Source organism: Crinia signifera, chromosome 1, assembly GCF_055691185.1.
Source record: "Crinia signifera chromosome 1, ASM5569118v1, whole genome shotgun sequence".
NCBI classification, from domain to species: Eukaryota; Metazoa; Chordata; class Amphibia; order Anura; family Myobatrachidae; genus Crinia; species Crinia signifera.
Window position 1 is genome coordinate 301,087,746 of NC_139217.1, and position 24,782 is coordinate 301,112,527.

The 24,782-nt window shown below is 43.3% G+C and overlaps 1 protein-coding gene across 2 annotated transcripts in view; it reads right to left on the reverse strand.

The window, feature by feature from the left end:
- Nucleotides 1-24,782, reverse strand: part of KANK1 (KN motif and ankyrin repeat domains 1) — a 209,405-nt gene that overhangs the window by 59,475 nt on the left and 125,148 nt on the right. For both annotated transcript variants that reach the window (XM_083186038.1, XM_083186039.1), the window contains one exon: nt 19,849-19,950. In XM_083186038.1, the coding sequence (XP_083042164.1) occupies nt 19,849-19,885 (37 nt within the window). In that variant the 5' untranslated portion in view covers nt 19,886-19,950. The remainder of the gene's footprint in view (nt 1-19,848; nt 19,951-24,782) is intronic.

The window sequence follows — 24,782 nt, forward strand, 5'->3', positions numbered from 1 at the left end:
AAACCTTATAGACATGTGTAACCCTGAAATAAATCTAAACTAACAAACATATTGCACACATACAGTAGCACCAAGTTTTATATGTAAAGAAGTCTTAAAATAAGAAAAAAAACACTATTACAGACCGGAAGTAAGAGCAAATATTTTTCTACTAACAGGCATTATTATAGCTGTTACAGACTTGTGCATTAAGTTTGCCACGTGTTACACACTTTCTAGCACACCTCAGTAAAAATATTATTATGGCGGATGGGTTGCTGGAATGCAACAAGCAGCACGAGAACACGATGATCCTTTTACAACTTTAACCAATTGAGTGCTGCAGACAAGACCAGAGCTGTCATGCTTTGGGAGATCCCTCAGGTCCCAAAGTTGCTAAATAAATCTTTGACCGAAAATCTGCATTCTCAAGTCAGGGCTAGGCAGGCAGTCTGTAGTCAACACTTAAACATATTTTTGTTTCCCATTATGGTAGACCATGGAGTAATACCTCCATTAACTCAGCTGTTTATAGCTACCCCTAATAGAGTTTTTGTTGTTGCTAGATGAAAAGCACACAAGGTTCCTGGTTGCCACTGACAACAAATCTTCCAATTTCTTTTAACTGGCATAGAACCTATAAATAGCAAGTGGAACACTCTAGAGAAATTGCAAAGTATATTTTTACATTTCAACCTTTGAAGATCATCTGTTTATCATTATGTGGTGGCAAGCAGAGAAGAACTCAAGATACTCAGCATTTACTTATTTCAATGGCTCAAGATCTAAGATGATTAGAAGATATCCAGGAGTAGGGATGGCCACCCACCATCAATGCTTGTGCAACCATCGATGTTCTATAGGCTATGTTATTCAATCGATGGTGCAGCCCCATTGGCTTAGCATTGATGGTGGTGCCCGATGAGAAAGCATCAGTCCGAGTTAGTCTGATGGCTAAGGTCTTTAAAACCACTGACTGTACAGCCTTCAATGATCATCTGTACATCCAGGATAATAAGGTAGGAAGCAGACAGTGACCATATGGTGTAGTTAACTTACAGGGAATTACGCAAATTACTTTTTTGAGTACAACCTATTGCAAATAAATATAAGTCACAGTCTTTGGCACTCTAGCAAGCACAATACTATGCCAGATGGTAATACAGTATTTTTCTTCTCTCGATTGGTCCAATGCTTTAGATACCATATTATCCCAACCCTTTACTTGGAAACAAAACGGTGATATCCACTCACTATAAAAACATTTACATGTCTTTGTAGACCATATACAAAAAAAAAATGGATTATCTTCCTGGGTGGAGATATTTCAGCATATTATACCACTTTTACACTGCTTATATGGGTCGCACTGGGATTGTGTGCCCGACTCGCAGTTTGTAATTGTTTTACACTACCGTTCCGAACCAGCACCATGCCGGAAGGTCCTGTGCCAGCGCTTAGAGATGAGATCATCTCCCAGCACCAGCTTTTTCGATGCTGTGACCAGGTCCCATCGACCCAGGTTACTCGTTTACAATGCACCGCAAGCTGGAGTTGCTGCGTGTACATGTGCAATAACAACTTCTAAATATTTATTTTTCTCCTAGCATCCATTGCAGGTTTTCGATCGATCGATCTCTCTGATAGGGGCATGCCCAAAGTGAGTGTAATGCTCCCAATGCCTCTTTTCTGCACTGTATGTGGGACTGCACCCTCAATTCTGTTCTATGGTATCAGGTTAGCCAGTTTGTCTCTACCTTTTGACTGTCAACCTTGACACTGTCGACCATCCATTTAGGTCGACATTAAGCATGTCAATATTATTCAGGTGTCAACCTAAGCCCATACCCTCTGGCCATTACCTCTTCATTCACCAGATTGATTAAAAACTGTAAAAATATGCTGTTTGATTATTTCAGCAGTGGCTAAAAATGTATCTTACTCAAATGAATTGAAGGGGACCCTCCCAATATCAGGTCAAAGTAGTCTATGGGCTATATTCAATGCGGCCGGTGAGGGGGTTTGCATGGAGAGATTGGCTTGTTTTCTGCAAGGATCGCCGAATACAAGCCATCCCTTTCAGGCCTCTCACTCTATTCTATGTTCCGGGATTCCTCTGAACGGCGATGGTCGCGGCTAATGCAGCCGTTTCTACCTCGCTTTTTAGAAACGAGGTGAATACGGCGAGTGAGTTGAATACTGAGAGCGGCTATGACGGCCAGCAATAGGCACTGCTCGCCGTCATAGCTCGCCTAAACGCCATTGAATATACCTGTATGTATTTTGCATGGATTGTCTAGAATCTGCTCTGTATAAAAGGAGCACACATTGAAAATGTATTCCTGATAAGGGAAGAAAATATAGATCTTAAAACACAACTTCACAAATATTTTTATACTACCGGCTGGTATGAGATTATACAGCTGCGCATATATCCTCCGTTTTTTTTAGGTTTTTTTTTAAAGCAGGTCAGGTTAACAGTCTCCTGTGCTTTCATAAGTATAAAGAGAAACTATCGACCATGATACAGTATGTTGATTTGTTCGGTATATTAAAATGTAACGTCATAGCAACAGTTTTGTCTGTTTTTGTCTTTATCCTATGATGTATATCTTTGTATCCACTGAGATTCTTCTATGATGTTCAGGCATGTATAACATGTCTATGTTTGGACTGTTGTATGATCCAAGAATAAGGTGGATTAAAAAAAAAAATTTAAAATGATCCTATAATTTTATTATGTGAATTTGAAGGAAAGTTGTGAATATCAAGACCAAAGAGCAAGCTAAGAAAATAAAAGTTATACATGCGCAAAATAGGAAAAGGCTACAAAACAATATCCAAGTGCTTGATGATCACAGTAAGCACTGCTGGATCAATTGTGAATCTCTCATCCTATTAAATGTCCCCCTATTTTTCTTTTTGATTTTGCTTATAGAAGCAAAATGGTATGGACATCGAATGGTTTTTCTACATTCGATGCAAATTCGATCCCAATACACACTACACACTCCCCTGTAGTGTAAATCGAATAGAAAAATAGTCTTGTCAGGCAAAACTATATAGTACAGATCTGTACTATATAGTCAAATCGAATGCATTTTGCGTACCATTCAATTCGATCCCAATCGAATTGCAAGAAAAATCGCACCGTGTGTACCCACTATTAGCCAATGCAATGGTCAGGCATTGCTAGCTGTAGTTCTTTATGTTTACACTGTTTAGAATACAAACACCACCTACAAAGCTGCCAGCAGCATAATATGTTTCACAGGTTACATCTTGGAAAGTATGCAGTTCGTGGCCCTATGTAACTAGCTAGTGTTACCCGGACTGTCAGGTTTTGACATGCCACACTGACAGTTTGCAGAATTCTCTTCCAAGTTAATATGACCTTGAAATAGAAACACTTCCAGATGAATTATTCCCCCTTTTATACCAAAACCCTGGTTTGGACCCAGCTTCAAGCCGGGTACGACCAGGCGTTTGTTACCTTTTACACTGGAGCTCCCCCCCCCCAGCCAGCGCAGGCGGTTCCTGAGCCGCCGCTTGGAGATAACATCTTCAAGCGCCGATTGCCGCCGTCGGGACCCGGACAGCTGCGCTGCGGGCAAGTCCAGCTCTAAGGTAATCTGCTGGGCTGCCTCCAGACCCCGTGCACCCCCCCTGCCATCGACTGTGAGGTGAATGGATGCCGCACACAGGCATCCATTCACCTCCACCGCTGCTGTCTGCAGGGTATAGAAGATTGCAGCGGAGGCTGTGTGTGCCCCCCCCCCCCCCCGCCGTCCGCAGGTTGAACGACCCCCATTCCTGTAAACTGGAGCCGGGTCGGATGACACGGCGTACCCCTTTACACCGCCCTCTACCCAGGTCAAGACTTGGGTAAATGTCCTGTGTAAAGGAATATGGCGTGACCCATTTACACCGCAGCTAACCTGGGTCTGACTCGCCGATGACGTGTGTTTTTGCGGTGGTGTAAAAGGGGTATAAGTAAAACTTTTTTCTTAAAAGTGCAACAAAAGGAAAATGAAAGTCACATGAATTAACATAACTGAGGCAGAGAAAGAGATCATGTTACTCAATAGAAACATCATTAGGCTTCATGGTGTAGGTGGCAATTAATGTTGGTATCTTGTATTAAAAGTATAAATCTTAATTGCCTCCCCCATTGTGACTGTTACTCTGAATTAAGAATAAAAGTTATTTGTAGACCACAACAGCACTGCAATATAGATAAACATAATCAACGTAAATGGTACGAACACTTGTAAAAGTAAAATTTGCACTATTTAAATTGCTACCAACAGATGCCTATAATGTTTAAGCCAACAGGGGGCACTGTTCCATTGTTTTTCCGGTTGGTAGTTCTACAGTGTCTAGATAGACAGTCAATAAGTCTACCCCAAAAGGTCGACATGCAAATGGTGGACAGGGTCAAAAGGTCGACATGAAAACCAGCCAACGTGGTCAAAATGTCGACATGAAAAAAAAGGTAGACAAATCAAAAGGTCGACATGAGTTTTTAGGATTTCTTTTTTAACCGACTTGTTCTTTACTTCACCATCCATGTTGGTATAGAGGGAGAATATAAACAGTGCCAAGCATAGCGAGGCACCGAGCCCAAAGTATGGCAAAGGAAGCAAGTAATGCTACACTAATTGGGGATCCATGTCGACAGTCATCTACCTCTTCTACCAATATCATTTAATTTGACATCAATACAGCAAAATAGCATAGCAGCTGCCACTCATATGAATACAGTAAAGTAATAGCCAATAAGCTTCCAGCTGTCATGTTACACGCTATGTTTGAAAAAATGGCAGAGCTGACTGGTAGGTACTCTGGATGGGGTGTTCTAACATCCTCCGCTCTACATCGCCCCCCCTTCGCCAGCCACCACATTCTTAATAATCGCATATGCTCTAATAATGCGCTTATTAACACAAAGGACAGATCTTCCTATAAGAACTGTCCTTTGCGATGTGGCTCCAGTGCTGGATTGTCATGTCTGAGACCCGGGAGTCCGTCTGCGCATGCACAGAGTGCCAGGGCCAACAGCAGGGCATGCTGGGAGGGATCTGTGATGGATCCCTCACACAGCGCTGTGGTAAGAAGCCCATAGGCTTCTATAGGGAATTCCCTCCGCATCGCTGACCCAGTGGAGGGGGGTTAGAGCATATGGAAATGTGGTAAAAACCCAGATAATGATTTTTTTTTTTTACCACATTTCTGTTTTAGAGCATCCCACCCTGTATCTCTCCAAGTTTTGATAAATCTCCCCCATAGAAACATAGAAAAAAATAAGGAAAGTAATGAATGGCATTGAGTCACTAAATATTTTTAGACCTATAAAGTTAAAGTTAATAATAGTATAGACTAGAGGGAGGATTGCGATATAGAGGTACAAATGTATTTGGTGCCATGAATAGTATCTATATCCTCCACACACACACACAAGGTCTTGAGGTCCCTCTGCTGACTTGAGCATGCAGTCACATACTACAAGGGACAAGAAGCTAAAATGATCATGCCTGTGTAAAGATTTTTGTTAATGAAATAACACCACTGTCCGAATCATCAAATGTTACAAGAGTGTTATGTGACTAGAATTGCTCTGTATTTTACTTGAATCCCCTGTTTTTAATCATCATCTATTAGAAAAGGCGATCTAACAATTAGACAGGAAAAAATATTTAGGAGGCAGCAAGAGGAATATGAGGGAACAACTTATACATTTATTTTGTTAGTAAATTGGGTTTATACTTTGAAAATTACCAGGTGATGATTTACTTAATATTGAAACAAGTCAGGCAACAAATAAAAGTGCTAACAAAAGTGCATTGGCTTGCAGAGCAAGATGGCTGTATTTGTGAAAGAGCAGATGTTTGCATTGGCTGATGGGAAGCAATGGCCCTTATTCTGATTGAGTTGGATGGCTGCGTGTTCGGTCGGACGGCCAATGTATTGTGTTTTCGCATGTGTAGAGGTGTTTCTGCGCATGTGCGAATGCCACGCACGTCAAAATACGGTCTGAATTACGTACGGAAAACGATAGTTCGGAACAATCCAAACAGGGGTGGAGGGGCTGTTTGGGCTCATTACCATATGCATACGCCCCACGTTTCATGGGCGTTCCCATGAAAACGCTGGGCGTATATGTATGGTAATCCGGTCATGATGCACGTGTGGGGGGCAGACATCTGACATAGCCAGATGCCAGCTGCCCGCCCATATGCCTGCTTTCGCACAGAGAAATGTCCGAGTGGTCTGGAGCACGCGGAGCTGTCTGACCGCTCGGTCCATCATTCGATGGTCGGCGACCATCGGAGAATGGCGTTCGCTCTGCGTCTTACCGCATTCATACGGTGTGAGAGATCCGTACAGTAGGCGGGTCTAAGAACACTCGGTGGCCGTTCGAAAATACGCATCCGTCCGAGGGCATGACTTGCAGCGTATGGTGTACTACTACGCAAAGGTTTGCAGGACAGAGCAAAAATTTAATTTCAAAGTCTAAAAATAAGGAAAGTGGTGATTGTAAAGTGGCTGGGCTCTTAATTTTACTTTTTATCAATGTATCCGCACACCTACAGCAGCTGGGCACTCCTAGTTAGTAAAATGTCTCAAAAACCCATATGTACCTTACAGGATCCAGATGATAGGTCAACAAAGTATAGGTCTATAGCCAATAGGTCGACACAAGGAGATCGAAATGCATAAGGTCGACATTGACAAAAGGTCTACACAAGCAAAAGCTTGACATGGCAATGATCAACACATAAAACAGTTGACTTTGTTTATTCACAATTTGCTGTTATACTTTCTTCATATTTAAACATCCACAATCAGAAATAGTAAGCATGGCAAGCAGAGAGCGCTACGTAATCACTACACCAATCGGGGGGCCGCATGCTCAGCTGTTGACACTGACACACAAAAATGTGAAAAACTCATTGACCTTATGCCTGTATCAACCTTTTCTCTATGTCGATATTGTGCGTGTTAACCTGTTGTCAATGTCGATCATTTGGGGTCAACCTAAACCCTATCTATCCTAGGACCTATTACCTGTACCTTACAGAACATGAACAGTATATAGGCATATGGTGATATATCAAAAACTTTTGTACAATTGCCGTCTCAGAAATCCTGCTCATTTCTGCTTTCAGACTATCTGTCAGCGGACCCATTATTATGCTGACACGTTACAGAACCGCCTATTCGGGTGGGACAGGGCCAGAGCTGTCAGTAATGCTCTGAGTCACCACTGTTGACAGCACACATAGGATTTGTTGCTCGCACAGAATCAAACTTGTTCACTTTTGAGAAAGAATGGCAGAGATTGCACAAAACCACTGGCAAGGACAGATCTAACTAGCTGCAGGTCTCTTTCAAACACATCTTGAGAAAGGTCTGAGGAGAATGGCTGGAGCTGACAGGAAGGTGACACTGGCACAGTAACCATGTGCTATAACAGTCATGTGCAGAAGAGCCTTTGAAGTGGATGGGTTAAGCTATGTAGGGTAGAAAATGAAGGCAAAAAAAAAATAATGGATGCCTTATTTCTACACTGCAATATAGATATCAGTTTGCACACACCCCACCCAAATCTAACGCTCTCTGTACATTACTTTTGCCCCCCCTTCCCCCTCCAGTGCATGGTTTTGTCCATTAGAGAGAGAGAGAATTTGCTTTTGCAAGTGAACCAGAATCAGGCCCTCAGTGCCCTCCTATGGCCTCCACAGTCAGCAGATCTATCCCAAAAAGAGAACCTTTGGGATTTGGTGCAAATGAATAGTCACAGCATTCATAGTTCTCAGACATATCAAGTTACCCTTGAACTATGGCAGATGCCAATATATGTTGCAGTTATTTAGGTACATCTGCCTGTGTGTATGGGTGACTTGTCATCCCTGATAGGCTGGCAAAGAACCTCAGACAATAACATCACAACTTAGCTTGCAAATTGAAATGCCCGCCCACTTGTGTCTGTCTGCCTTGGACGTTGTGCATGCCTACCAAATCGGTTGCCCAGCTGGTGGGATGGTCGACTGGCCTGTGGGTTGCCAAGTGTGTAGTGGTTAATCTTTTTACTATTGCATATCTCAAACTCTAAATACCTGCACATGATACTGGAAAGATCTCACTGTATTGCAGTCTCGTAAGCATAATAAATCAGCTTTCCAACTAAACAATTAGTACCAGCTACTTTTTTCACTGTATAAATTTCTCATACATTCATTTCAACTGGGTATATACTAGATCACAGTAGTACTGACAAAATGGCAGGGTATACTAGATGAATGGGACAAAGTAGAACTTCAATCCTGTTTATGAAGTTCCCATGGCTTTGCCATAGCTGTAAATGGCAAATAAGCACATACTGTAAAACTAGATTGTCAATGACAACCTGTGAAATGCAGGCAGGTATGTTACAGGTTGAGTATCCCTTATCCAAAATGCTCGGGACCAGGAGAATTTTGGATAACGGATTATTCCATATTTCAGAATATTTTAATATTTGATGATGTATCTTGAAGTATCTTGCATTTATGAAATAAACACAAATATATTTTATTTGTGCATAAAACAAGGTTTTAAAACATAAAACAAAAAAGTTTCTGTACAATCTCAGGCACTGATTTTAAATGCCAAGCAATCATTGTCTTGCACATATATATAGTGCCAGTTACATATAATTCCCTCAGTAGTGCTGTTACAGATGTCCCCAGTAAGTTTTTCGCAAAAAAATAATTTGGAATAATTCGGATAACGGATATTTGGATACGGGATACTCAACCTGTATTACCAGACACTGATATACAGTAAATTAAAAAAAAATATTCAAAACCAGAAACCAATTTAAAAATAAATAAATAAAAAAAACATTTTATGCAACATACAGTAAATTCGGTACTTGTTTCCTAGCACGGCGCCCCCGATTTTTATTGTATTACATCTTATACAATCGCATCACATCGCAGGCAATATAGCGGCACGCAATGCGATCAGATTTTTAATTGTACAAGCACCCTGATGGGTGCTTTTAATGTTAAATGCAAAAGGTCGGAGGATAGTGGAGGTGGCGTTGCCAATGGGGGATTGGCAACGCCACCTCCACTATCCTCCGACCTTTTCATACCCCCACTATCCACGTCGGCTTGGAGTCGATTTTAGATAGTGTGGCAAGCGCAGCGAGCCCCGTGAGGGGACACGGATTACTTTACCTGTATTGCGCTTCGCTCGCCACTCTTCGGGCTCATATTCCGCATCCGCACGCCACGCTTTGGGCTCGGTGGCTCGCTGCCCTCACCACACTATCTATAATAAACTCCACGCCGACGTGGATAGTGGGGGTATGAAAAGGTCAGAGGACGCGTACCACTGCGCTCGCCACGCTTCGGGTTGGCGTTGATAGTGGGGGTGGCGTTGACAATGGGGGTGCATTTAACATTGTAAGCACCCATCAGGGTGCTTGTACAATTAAAAATCGCATCGCATTTTATTTCATTTGTACAAGCACTCCTGTTAATTTAGCATGAATATCGCATCGCACAACACTAAGCATACTATGCGATGGGTGCCATGCTAGGAAACAAGTACCGTAAATTCTATTAAAATGGCAAATTGAAATATTTTTTTTTTTATCATGAAAACTCATAAAAAGCTGGAAAATTAAATCTGCAAAAAAAAAATATATATATATATATATATATATATATATATATATATATATATATATATATATATATATATATTATACTAGAAACTAGACCAAACTCTTTTAAACTGAATCATGGTATAGTGAATTATTCTCTAATAACCAATAACCCGATGGGACACTGCATAGGAGAACAGAATCCCCCTTTGTGCAAGCTCCCACTATATATAGTTATCACTTTAGCGATTAAAAGTAAAATGTTACATAAAGCCATGATCATAAATAAGCAGCTAATACAAACAATAATATCCTAACAGTGACCCTAGGTATTTATACATTTCAGGACTTAGCCAAATACGGTACTTGTGTATTATCACGGCGCCCGCGAAATCTGACGAAAAGCACATGCAAAAGTCAGTAGCGATTTAGCGTGGCTAGCCCCGCAAGGGGACGCGGTACGCATCCTCCGGACCTATTCATAACCCCACTATCCACATCGGCGTGGAGTTGATTTTATAAAGCGTGGCGAGCCCCGCAAGGGGACATTGATTACTTGACGTGTATTCCGCGTCCCCTCGCGGGGCGCCTTGAGCTCTCCACTCTTCGTGATCGTTGTCCGTGTGCACTCGCCATTCTTCGGGTTCGGTGGCTCGCTGCGCTTATGAGAGAGAATCAACTCCACGCCGACGTGGATAGTAGGGATATGAACAGGTCGGGAGGATGCGTACCGCATCCGCTCGCCACGCTTCGGGCTGACTTGAATAGTGGGGGTGTGCAAGGATGGAATAGCATTCAAATCGGCAGGAAATAGCAGAAAATCTGGCCGCCGTGATAATACACAAGGACCCCAAACACTAACATTTACCAGCTATACAATTCCTAAAATATGGATCCATTGCTCTCATATTAAATACACATCATTATTATCAGAATAAGAAGATTAGAAGACTCTATTGTATTCTAGGTATGGCATCAGCTTCTGTGGCATGTGTATACCACTTCCACAGCAGGTGGTTTGATTCAAGGGCCAATACAGCAAATTCTAAAACAGATTACATTGTTATCTCTCTATCATAATACCACCTAACATTTGCCGATTATTCCTGTCTGGGGGCCTTGGAGTCAACTGCCAAAAATAATAGATGAGCTCAGAGGGTCTAGGATTATCGGACCACGGACTGTCCCATCTTTCCAAGTAATGTCATACAATCTGGTATTGGGCTGTAGACACAAGCCTGGTGTCTAAAGACCATTCTTAATACTAAGGAATAAATTACGTCATCTGCAATGTCTACAACAGACGAGCCTGCTACAGTGGTGCTATGAGATGATACAATGCAAATGATACAATGCACACAGCTAATAAACCTGTAATTCCGTTTGTGATTCACTACTAGTAAGCCTGCTCGAAGCAAATGCTACCTCGTGATTGCTTTTGTGTTTGTGCATGTGTGAGAGAGAAAGAGATGTAGTTTCACTCGCTGCCAACAGATGGCAGTGTTTCGGAGACACACAATCAGACACTAGATACACACATACACATATATAATAATCACTATACTGTAATAATAATTTTCAGCACTGCTGTATACTTACTTTACAGAGCACCTGAGTGGAGAAGAAGTGTTTCCAGAAAGTGAAACAAAATAGCAGGATACTTTCAAAATTAAAAATAAAAAAAATTGTATCCGTTAATCTAGCACCAGACTGGAGAGAAGTATATTAGAATATAGACGCCATCCTGCACCTTCAATTTCCTTGCTGCTGACCCATGCTGAAAATTCCCCAAAGCATTTAAAGTATTTCTAAGCTTAGCCTCCGCTGCAGACTGGAGCCATCCTATTTTGAAGTGCGCTGTACTAGACTGGCTTACACCTCTAAAATAAACCCTTTTACAACCTGACATACACACCCCTACTTTTTTCTTAAGCCCTCATTGCTGAAAGCCATGAAATCACGAGCAAATCCAGGGCCACTTTTCACTAGGCAGAATGCAGACACACATCAGAGCACACTCCTTAGCAGGATGAGTAGTGTGGGAGAAAAAGACTCCACTTGATCTGCAATAATAATACTGCTCTCAGATGCTGCATGTTAAAACAGAGGCCTTCAAGGCTGCTGAGAAAGGCAAGTCCTGACACTGACAGAAGTGTGCTTGGTCTCTCTACTATAAAGTAAACGCATAATAAAGGATTTTCTGCATGTGACTTTTGAGGAAATAAACATTTTATATTTAAAGGTATGGCCAGTGGCGTAACTATGATTTTTGCACCCCCCCTGCCAAAATAGTTTCTGGCACTCCCCATAATGCCCCTTCCACATACTGTAGTAATGCATGTCACACTATACGCCACACACCATAATGCACCATACATTATACGCCACACACCCTTCCTGAAAACGCTTGGGCATGCCTGCATTTTTCTCACACTCCCACACGCCCCGGCTTCCTGTCAGTCAAATTTCAATGGGATTGCGATTATATCTAAATGTTATTTTTTACGCTAATTGGGTTTGCGCTATCAATATTATATATCCACTACATGAAAACTCCACATATTTTTATATATTTGTCCAATAGAAACATTAGCACTCCACGTTATCAAGGTACTCGACACGTAACATATTTATATGAAATATAAATATAAAATCTTCTATTATTGCTTGTGCCTCACTGAGACTCAGGCTGAAATTGGGAACACTAAGAAAAAATTAGCAGGGCACATGCAGGAGTATATGAGGAGTTGCAACTCACCGCATCAGGATCAGTTATGCTGCCAATGCTCTCAGGGAAGGTGGGACTGCTTCCATCTGCGCGGGCAGCAGCTAGAGAATGAGGGAAACGGGGTGGGGGATGCCGCGCTAGGGACACGTAGATCATGGTCACTTCATGTGCAGGGTGGGCAAGTAGGCGTGGGTTCTTTGGGTAAAACTGTTGGCGGGTAGCTATACCCCTGTTGATCAGTAGCAGACTGCCTTTGTTGCATAGGGGTACAATTGCTACTGAGCAGCAGACCTGTGGTGTGCTGGACTTTCCTCTGGGCTCTCTCCTCCTTCTCTGCTGCTGCTGTTCCCCTGATGCCTCTCTGCTGCTCCTTTTCCTTCCCCTTCAGCAGCCCTGCCTCCAGCGGCGGCAGTAACAGGAGTCAGGCGCATTGTTACACATGCAGCAGCCTCACTCATGGGCACCACATTTTTCTTGAATTTTTGGCATTCCCCGCAGACCCTGCTGGTGCTGGCTCCCCCAAGCCACCCCAGGGTCTGCAGCACCATTGTTACGCCACTGGGTATAGCGCTAGTTTTAATGAATATTCATGTATTGAAAATCTCTATGTTAATTGAAGCAAGTGTTGGTACTAGCTCAGTACCAGTTTCTGAAGGGGCACCTGCATGTACAGCAGAAGCTGTTTTGTGGAGCACACCCATAATTAATTTGCTCTATCCCAGGAGTCCTGCTAACACCTGCAATAGGACACAGGGTGACTCCTGCCTTGCATCACTCAGCCTGTGCTGCAACAAAAGACGGTGCGCCCCTACACTGCTGCTAGACTGTTGGATGGGACTCCCTGTTGATCGCTGATTTAGAATGCTTGCAAGTCTGTACCACTGACCATTCTCACACATCATAACTGGAGCCTTGTCAAATGCTCTGTGGGCTGCAGGACACACACAATATTTGTTTTCCTTGATTAAGGAAGAGGGCACCAAACTCCATCTTGCCTCCAGGCGATTGGGATGAACTTATGACTCTGCACAGTATAAAAAGAACTAAACAGAGATGGGCAGGATGTACTAAACTGAACCCAGTTATCGGCTTTTTACCGCAGTTTCAAATACACTATGAGGGCTTTGCCGCCGGGGGTGTGTGTGTGTGTTATGCCAGCTCTAGTTGGCGTAGCCCCATAGAAGTCTATAGGCTTCTTTTTGCATCCTCCGAACCAACCCCCAACCTCCTCCTCCCTGCACCTCTTCCGGGTTCCAGAAGGAGGAGACAGAGCCCAGCAGTCCCTGCAGCTGTGTGAGTAGGAGGCTGCCGAGCACAGCAGGAGGGGGGAGAGCCATGGAGATCCACTCACACCCCCCCACCCCCACCCCCCACCCCCCGCCGGCTGCTTCGCAAAGGACAGCTCTTATCGCAAATACATGAGTTTTTCTTAGCTGTCTATGTCGAAATCTGCCAACAATGACACTGTATAAGTGTCCCGCATCTGCTGCCATGCTTTAGGCACGGTGCCTCGCCGCAACCCTGCAAACTTATTATCTATACTCGAAAATCGAGGCAAGATAAAACAATGATTGATGATTTGAACAAGTGGTTCCCAACCTCAGTCTTCTAGTACCCCCAACAGTTCACATTTTCCAGGTCTCCACACAGAATCACAAGTGAATTTATTACAGTAACTCCAACTGTTGATCTTTAAAATGTGTCAGTGAATAAGGAGTGCACCTGTGGGGTGACCTGAAAAACATGAACTAATGGGGGAATTTGAGGACCGAGGTGGGGAACCACTGGTCTAGGTAATATCTTATGTAGCGCAGCAAATTCTATTGTGCTTTACAATAGGAAACATTGATACAACAGACTGGGTATTTATAGCAGTTTACAATCTATTGCCAGCGGTCAGACACAGAGAGACCCGAATCCTGACCGCTCACTACTCCTTAATATAAGGCCCACTTCCACTCCCACTCAAAAGTACTGAGGATATTTCAAATTAAGAGGAGGGGGTACTCATAAATGAAAGTTTCATCAAGGGGTACGGGATAGAAAAAAAAGTTGGGAACCGCTGGATTAGAGGAATGGGTATTAAAAACTTAAAGGCTAAATATAGTATCAATGGCACTCTGCTGGAAACTACTAACTATTTCTAGCGACTTAAAGGCAGGCAATGTAGCAAAGCAATGAGGAAGGGCAGTCAAATGCTTGGTTGCATAAGGTCCCTGCACACTATACAATGCCAGTTGTTCTCAGCAGCCTGGGTGCTGGCATACACACTTGCCAATGCTGGTGGGGTAGAGCCGTGGTGCATTTTGTAGCATGGCCCTCGTTATTGATTCGCCACCCCGTCTGTGCATGCATGCACACACCTAGCAAACAGAGCATAAACACTTGGTGAAATAATGACTGATATCACTCATTAGCTCACCCAATGTGTTCCTGGGCTATAGGGGAGGAATCAGCAGCAGAAATAATAATACCACTGTATATGGAATCGTTACATCTGTCAGACCAGACTTAGGTCTACAGTCATTAGGTAGACCCAGGAAGGTAGACATGGGCCAAGGTCGACAGTCATTAGGTCGACATGAGTTTTCACTGGTTTTTGACCCGAATGTCGACACAGTCGACATGGAGACAGTTGAAGTTGAACCGCAGCCCCTCGCTTCGCTCGTTATGCTTCAGGCACGGTGCCTTGCTACGCTCGGAACACTATTTTATTCTCCCACCATGCCCTAGTGCACAGCTGGGCAACACCGGCCCTCCAGATGTTGATGAACTACACATCCCAGCATGCCTTGCATCAGTTTCAGCATAGCCACATAGAGACGTATTCGAATACAAGAACACGCACGGGGGGAGTTTCAGGGGAAATTTGAGGAAAAATGACTGGATAGTGGACAGTAATTACCCTGCACAGAAACACATTAACTCACCCAAATCTAACTCTCTCTCTCTCTCAGCACGTTATATGTGCCCCACTTTCAATGATCATGGTTTTGTCAATTTGCAAACAAAATGTGCCCTGTGATAGTAGAGCAATGTAAACATGCATTGTATAGACATAAGGATATCCTTACAAAGAAAAAAGGGTTCAAATAGGGTTTGAGGTAACAATATGGTTAAGGGGCAGAATAGATGGGCCCAATGGTTCTGATCTGCCATCAAATACTTTGTTTCTAGGTTCCAGAGCTGGTCTATCCCAGCACACCTGTCTCCGCTACCCTAATTGGCCAATCCGCTAAGAGACAATTGCTCTTGTTTTGGTCTTTGTCATTCGCATAAAATCCAGATTTACATGGCCAAGACAATAATGAAGTGCAGCATTATAAGGTTTCTTGTACTTTTCATTTTAACAGCAGCCAGAGCTGGCACCGTTTGCGTGCTGTGCAGTTGTTACAGTGGGCCGATGACAGACCTTGGTAAATAATCCTGACAATTAATTAAAGCCTTGACTGCTAGAAGTGTAAACAGTATTGTTCAGACATGTTACATTCTTCTCCCATACACACAGATGGCATGTGGTCTGTTCCTTGTGAACGATAATGCATTGCTTTCTTTTCATACATCACTCCTACAAGAACGAACACAAGCCACATTCTATAACAGGTATCCCCCTAGCCAAGGCTGGCATGATTTCTGAACAGATCACACTGACAGACAGCCAACTTCCAATTTGAAAGAAGGTTTCAGGGCCCTTGCATGTAAATCACTTTAATAAGGAAGTGGTGTGCAATTGAGTAGAAATACTCGATATATAAGGGGCCACATTTTTCACACTGCTGAATTAGGTTATTTCAATCACTTAACTGTTAAATATTGTTTCCAAAAAGCAGTGGCATCATTACAGGTGTGTGGGCATCACGCGGGTGTTACCTGAAGGGGCGATACCAAATTGCCAGCTCCTGCTCAGGTACCGGAGCTGGGTGCTGCACTGAAACAATACAGTACATGCAGAAGCTGGCTCCTGTCACAGCGTAGGACCCTGCACTGTCACCTGGGGTAGCCAGCTTCTCCATGACAAAAACGGGGTTTTGGACAACCCATGTCCAGGGCAAGTCCCTTCTGCCCACTGCACACTTAAGATTCCTGCTGCCGAACGGGGATGAGGTGAGCAGGAGACATATTTTATAAGAGAAAATTGTAGCTAATAGTTCATAAAAAGTGTAATTTATTATTTGTAGCATAGTTTTTTGAGTGTTGCATTACACTTTCCTTTTCTTTCACACAGCGGATAACTTCGGTATCAGGTCCCCCCTAGTATAACATTATTGGGCTCCCCCCATCACATCACTGCATCCTTCATTCACCTTCATGTTGGGGCCGGTCCCGATGCCTTCGGCCCATCAAAGTGGCCTCAAGAAATTGGCACCCCAGGCAAGTGCCTCACATGTCTAGTGGTAAATACACTACTGCCAACAAGGTCATCTGCTTGCTCAACAATGAAATTCTTGGTAAACTAAACAGCAATGTAATAATTAGGTATGTATCTGCACAGTGAGAACAACATGGGCACAAGCCTTACAGGTGTAGCACAGCTTACACAATAGTGATACATTTCTATACAGTAAATAACAAGAGACAGGTGATCATTTATATAGGCGTGCCTGCTTATTTTCTCACAGTGCTTGGTGCTGCTGGAAAATCACTGGAGTTTGAAGAGCGGCTTACTCACTGACTTTAATTTGAATAATAAAAAGAGCAATGCGAGTTTCATTTCTCTTTGCTCTCGTTTGGTTTAGATTTTTTACACCATTTTCAGGCATAGATAATGTTGTGCCAGTCAGTCTTCAACCCACCTGTGCTACATATTAATTTTTGTGACAGCCTAACATAGGAAACTCTTGATTTGCATGAAGTAGTATTGTGCTACAAAAGACAATGGGAATGAAATGCTGAGGGGGATATCCTTGATAGCAGCGGTGATTCACTGTTGGCATTCTGTCCAGTAGCCCCTCTAGCACGGTTCAAAATTCAAATAGGAGAGCCACACCATACAGCAATATATGGCAGCGGTTGGAATGGTAGTTGGTGTGGCTTCCCTATTTCAAATTTGGACTGTGCTGCAGCTGTCCCTCTGGAGCCGACACTGATACTGACCATCTCATAATTTCATTAGTGCATTTCATTAGTGCTTACATGCTGAATGTGGATATGTCACGTTCGCTATCAAAATGATGAATGTTGACATAGTCAATGTCGACATGATAGTAACATAGTAGTTGAGGTTGAAAAAAGACTTCCGTCCATGTTTTTTTTCCCAATAAATGCTTGTCCAACCTTATTTTAAATTTGTTCAATATGTCTGCCATCACCACCTCTACTGGAAGAGAGTTCCATATCCTTATTGCCCTGACCATGAAAAAGCCTTTCCTTTTAAGGGTACAACATCTTCTCTCCTCTAGTCTGAATGCATGCCCACGTGTCCTAGTCTCTGCCCTCAAAGCAAAGAGGTTGCCTGATAGTTCAGAATATTGCCTCTGATATATTTGTACAGGTTACGCATGTCTTCCCTTAAATGTCTCTTCTCCAGCGTAAACATCCCTTCATCCTTCATTTTATATAGTGAACCTGTTGCAAGCAATTGAACAAAAAACAGGCATCCCTTCCTCATCCTCAAAATAGCTTGTAAGGCTGCCTACACGCCCATGCGACGTCCATGAAACAGATTTCTTGCGTGTGTTCAGAAAGTACCCAGAAATGCCAATTTTACAGACCGGAGAATCATGTCCATAGTATCTGCAATGACATATCAGCATGTACAACCTTATACTTACTATGCATTCATCTATTGGTTCATTGTACAGTGAGATATCATATATTCAAACAATAAATGCAGAGGCACTAATTTAAGTAGTCCAATGTCAAAGAAAAAGAGAGCCTGTATAGTAGAACTGAATTCTTCCTCTGAAATGTTCTTCCTTTGATTCAGGTGGCTGACTTTAAGCAGAGTCCTACCTTCCTAAAAATGTAGACTAAGGCTCCTAAGCCCCATGTCCCAGACTTCCAGTCTGCTCACTGTACGAGAACTCAAACATAAGTAGATCTGACAAAATCCAAACTGAAAGCCTAGAAGATTCCCTGTCAAACAAGGTGCTGCCTGCGCTATGGCTTGTCTTTATCTAGTGAATGATGCACTGTGCAGTGTGGAAAGTTCAATGTTTGAGTAAGAATTAAGCACAGAACATTCCCGACTGACAGGGGAGGAAAGAAATGTCATTCTTACAAGAAGAAATCATTTATTAAGTATTTTTATATTTGAATTGTTTGGCGCTGTCTCTACCCGTAGAAACTTTAAGCCACACACATTTCAAACATTTATTCTGTGTGTTTGTACAAGTAACTGTGGTCTTCTTAAAGCTCCACAACCGCACATGAGCTATGGAGTCTGGCTGCACCTGATTTAGCCATTGTTCCTGAGGCCTTACTCGTCGTGAAATTCAGAATCAGCAAGTTCATTTTAGTAATGAATATTAAGGGGGGTATTCAATCGCCGCCGACCATCTCGGCGACCTTCAAGATGGCCGTCGGGCCCTTTTCAATGCTGTCTTCCCCGACAGCATTGAGCAGGGTTTCTCGGCAGAACGAGCCTGACATCACAAGCTGTCGGGCTTGTTCTGCCGAGAACGGCCGGGAAGTGACGAGCTGCCGGCTGCAGATCGCCTCTGCCCAGCCGCTACTCGCGGCCATGCCCCCTTCTTGTCCCACTGTAGGCGGGACATTGAATCCCACCTGCATATTCTCGGTCGAGCTGACCGAGAACGGAAAAGGGTCACGGCGGTTGAGCAAGTATGATACATTACCAGGGAAGTCTGGGAACAGAGCATTTTCTCCCTGAATGAGAGTATCAGAAATACAGCAGAACCTGGGAGGATACCAGCTGGAGAGTTGTTTGATTAGGTTTGCTATTTCTGCCTTTTTAACCGGAAATGAAGTTTTACGGCAATATATGAATAATAACTTCAGGCTATACCTTCATTTATACACCTGAGAGTGTTCTACGCATCATATTTGCCCATCTGAAAACAGTTATAAATGGATCCTGGTGTGTTACCCCTGAAGAAATCCCTAAGAGACAAAACGTGTAGGGTTTTCTCTAGACCTATATACATCTACTGTCGAATCAGGGATCAATACTTCTATATGAAAAGCACCTATTGGAGAACCTCTGTATACTGTTTTAATCAAATGTATTTTATGTATATTTTTTTATCACTGTTTTGAATAAATATATTATATATATCTTTTAACAAGTGTATGTATTCTGGTGAAATACAGTATAGCGCACCTCTACACCATATATATATATATATATATATATATATATATAGATATATATAGAGAGAGAGAGAGAGAGAGAGAGAGAGAGAGAGAGAGAGAGAGAACATGTATGCATTATATAGATAACCTATTAAATAAATTAATACTAATAAGACAAAAGAAAGAAATATGTATTCATGTCAAAAGGAAACAAGATGTATTACTGTACCATATAAATGCCCATTCACATTTTCAGTGTGCTCCATATCAGAGTTCGCTGTTGGGTTGGTAAATGGTAAAACAGTTATTCATTAGGTCCAAATATATATGCCTGGAAAAAAATAAAAATAAAGAATAGATTAGTTATTTGACAAATATTATTATTTAAAAAAAGTTTCTATTGAGCATATGACAAAACTATAGAATACATTATTGAAAACAAAGAGAGACAACATGTGTCAAATACACACTATACAGATAAAATACATCACCGATATATATGGTAAATAGTGCAATCATGGGGCGTTTTAAGAAAGGAGGAGGCGCATGTGCAGGCTCCTCCAGCCGGACCCCCTCCTCTCTGCTGGGAGTAGCACAGAGCAGTGTGGTCTGAGTACCAGAGCACTAGAACTTACTGTGCATGCGCAGATCGCCAGGAACATGGCACAGCAACCATTATTCCTGGCAATTTCCACACGAGCAGCATAGTGGAGTCTGAGAACAAGAGCGCTCAGGCTCCATTGCACAGGATTGTCGGAAAGAGGGGCGCAGCTGCCATTTTCCCCGCAATTTCTGAAGCATTGTTGCTGGACTCTGGAGTATAAGTATTTAAAAATTGGGTAGAACCATGAAAATCAAGGTTCACATGGGAATTGCAGCGTCTGAGGAAATGTATCAAAAGGATTCCACTCCAGTAGGAAGTGACAAGCAGTTGTGTAACAACATGTCAACACCAGAGTCCGTGTATCCACTCTCCTGACAGACCAGCAATGGTTAAATCTGAATGACAAGCTTTACACACATGTATCATATATTTATACGTACTTGGTTTTTATCTCTGCACTTCAAGCATGCTACATCTATGTCAGCCTCCTGGCTCCAAGCTTTTGTTACACAGTGACACCATGTGGATAGTGAAACAAGTGAGTGCTTAGCAACAATGAGACAAGTGTTAAGGCCCCCATACACTTGCCTGACTTGTCTTAGGCACAAGTCCGACCAGACTTCCCTTGAACTTTTCTAGCAGCTTCCCAGGAGGGCTACATACGATTTGGCAATTGATGTGCCATTTTCTACCTACATGCTATTTATCACATGTAAAAGGACTCCAAGAGAGCTGCAAGGGGAGTTTAATGGAAATTGGATGTGATACATTCGATGTCTGCACATCCAATTTATCTTATGTGTAGCATGTCCAACCTCCGACCTGATGCGCATGGGACCGCATCAGGTCAATTCGGATGTCAACTGATTAGGTCCAGGCCATCAATTAGCCACAGGCTATATAATAGGTTTTATCTCCTCCTGCTTAACCTGTATTTAAGATTAAATCAGACCTCTGATGGGACACATGTAATGTCAATCCAACTACTTCTCACCCACAAGAAACATAAACCCCAAACATAACACATTTACCTAATGTCAAGTCAAAACATGACAAAACGTATGTGATCATATGTAATTATATGGTGGGTGACTCAGAATAACAAGAACCTGACTGTACGAGGACTTGTACTTGAGCAATGTTAATCATAATCAATGACAGAACACATGGGTTATAAACAAGTAGTAACAAAGTATGTACACATGGAATCCAGAAGTACCTGGAAGAATCTAGAATCCCCCCCTACATCGGAATCCTACAAAGGGACCATACAGTAACGCTCCCTGCTGCTTTGTCATTACATGCCGCTGCCATACCTGCATGCTAATGTGGGAGATTTATTGTCTCCAGGGCACATGCAGAGCAAGCAGTGACTGGCTAAATGTTATTGCAGCTCCCTCTAGCATACCTCCATTATTTTTGTGGTCAGAAGTGCAGACAAGGTCAAAATATCAGAGCGTCACTTTACAAATTGTGCATTTAATATCCACTATCCACTTCTCATATGTTAATAAATAGGCAAAAAAGTATATTTAAAGTAGAGCATCTAAGAAAGTCGATGGTGCTATTCACAACATAATGGGGTATGGATCATTAGGTCTACAGCAGTTTGGTCGACATGCAGAAAGATTGACATGGGTGTAGGTCGACATGTCATTAGGTCGACACAAGCAATAGGCCGACATGGGCAAGGTCGGCAGTCAAAAGGTTGACATGGAGATTTCACCTTTTTTTTACCCGAATGTCGACACAGACACTGGAATGTAGCACTGCGTCCCCTCGCATGGCTCTCTGCACTGACCATGCTTCAGGCACACTATTTCATTCTCCCACCATGCCCTAGAGAATGGTAGGGCATGAATACCGCCTATCAGCACAAAAAAAACTCATGTTGACCTTTTGACTGTCAACCTTGCCCATGTCGACCTAATGCTTGTGTCCACCTGACATGTCAACCTACACCCATGTCGACCTTTCTGCATGTCAACATAATGACCATATCCCCCAAAATGTTGGGAAGGAGCATGCTCAATTATTTTTCTACAGTACCAAAGCATTGCCATTGTGGAAATATACAAATGTGCACTAGCTTTCATGCATTTCTACTCAGTTTAATAGCTCTTATATGTGAATTAGTTGCAAGTCATACAATAATATAGCACTTTTTTATGGATACATTCAACTTAAATATTTATAGAATAGTGCAATCAATTTAGAATATAAAATGTAACTAAAGTATTCTGTAAAAGTTTTCTATATTAAAATGAAACAAAAACACATTAACATTGCTTTCAATAAAGTAAATTAAAAGTAAAGGGAGACTAAACATAAAATAAATGTAACAATTACAAAAAAGTAGTTAACGACCACTTGTGGATACTCTCATATCTCAAAATATATATGATGGTTTTACAACACAAATTAATTTAAATTTTGTGATAAAACACTTTTCATCAAACACAAGGAAAATGCAGCCCTCTCTTAAATTTAATATGGGTTGGAAAGCTCACATTTTTTTACGGAAGTCGGGGAAGAGGGCATGGGAAATGGCAATAATAATGAGCCAGGGGCTGGGCCGGACTGGCCCACAGCGGGTGCAGGGAAAACCCTCGGTGGGCCAGGGCCGTCTTAACATTAGGAAGGGCCACTGGGCAACCTAGTTCACTGGACCCCCCCCCCAAATTAGTTTGCCCAGGAGCCCACAGCCCAACCTCCCCAACCCTCACCTCTCTGGCTCCGTGCGGCAGCCAGTCGGCTTCCGGCGGCCGGGGATCCGATCATCTTCGCTGGGGGATCCGGGCAGCGGGATCAGGGCAGCGGCGGTAGCTAGGAGCCTGCCCTGAAGTGGCAAAGCGCTATTAACTGGCGGGGTGGGAAGCGCTGTTGCATTTGAAAAGACTGGCCAGACGCTGATTGGCTGAATTCAGCCAATCAGCGTTCGGCCAGTCTTTTCAAATGCAGCAGCGCTTCCCGCCCCACCGGCAAATAGCGCTAATGGGAAAGATGGTGGCCGGGTGGCGGGGATCCGACCATCCTCGCTGGGGAAGGGGATCAGGGCGGCGGTGGCGGTAGCTAGGAGCCCGAAGCGGCGAAGCACTATTTGTCGGCGGGGGCGGGAAGCGCTGTTGAATTTGAAAAGACTGGCCGGATGCTGATTGGCTGAATTCAGCCAATCAGCATTCAGCCAGTCATTTTAAATGCAGCAGCACTTCTCGCCCCCCCTGCCGGCAAATAGCGCTTCGCCGATTCGGGCTCCTAGCTACCGCCACCGATGCCCTGATCCCCCTGCCGGATCACCCAGTGAGGGTGATCAGAACCCCGGCACACGGACCCCCGAAATTAAATTCACTGCTAGCTAGGAGGTGAAGCGCTATTTGCCGGCGGGGTGGGAAGCGCTGTTGCCTTTTCAAAGACTGGCCGGATGCTGATTTTCTGAATTCAGCCAATCAGCGTCCGGCCAGTCTATTCAAATGCAACAGCGCTTCCCGCCCCGCCGGCAAATAGAGCTTCGCCGAATCAGGCTTCTAGCTACCGCCACCGCCCTGATCCCCCTGCCCGGATCCCCCAGCGAGGGTGAGCGGATTCCCGGACCCCAGCCACCATCTTTCCCATTGGGCTGGGCCGGGGGCCCCTAGGTCCTAGGGCCCCCAGGCAACTGCCCATCGTGCCCAATGGGAAAGACGGCACTGCGGTGGGCCCCAGGCATGGGAGTCAATCCTCCACTTTAAGGGATCAGTTCCAGAATATAAACTTGAATTATACATAGGTTGCTTTATACTGCACAGGACTATTGTGTATTTTCTACAGGGAATTGCGGTTACTAATCTGGTACACTACAATACATGCATCAGCACAATTTAATATCTATATATCTATCTATCAAGGGGCCACGACCGTGCATGTTCTAATGGATCAGCCAGTGATTCCCAAACTGTATGCCGTGGCTCTCTGGGGGGCCTCGGAGTACTTGCAGGGGTGCCTCAGGTTGGTGGTCCAGAACAAATTTAAAATTATTTATGGTCAATGTACTGTAATAGGCAAAGTCAGTGCTTGTGGCTTCTAATTATAAACTATGTGGATAAACAGAAGTGTATCCTGTCCTTCAACCACATAACTGGACGTAAGGATGACATATAAGCACAATTTATTTAATAATAATTATTTAATTATTTTCTGAAATTTTCAGTAACAAACTTTGTGCCATGAAAAATATTCTGATACTCAGTCTAGTCAATACTATTCAAAAAAGTTTGGAACCACTGGGTTAGGCAAACCAATGTATTGGCTGATCACACCACCAAACATGGGCCCCCTACCTCTGAATTCACCTGGTGGGCCCTTTATGTCTTACTTGGATATTGGCCAAACCGCCCATTTTCAGTCAAGTTGGGGGGGGCACAACCAGCACACCGGGGTTGCTAGGCATGCCACCAGACCTCTCTCCAATTAACTGATGCTGCGCACATGCACTCTGCAGGTAAGAGGGTTCTTCACAACCCCCCCCCCCCCCCCCCCCCCCCCCACACACACACACACACACACACACACACGAAGCTTAA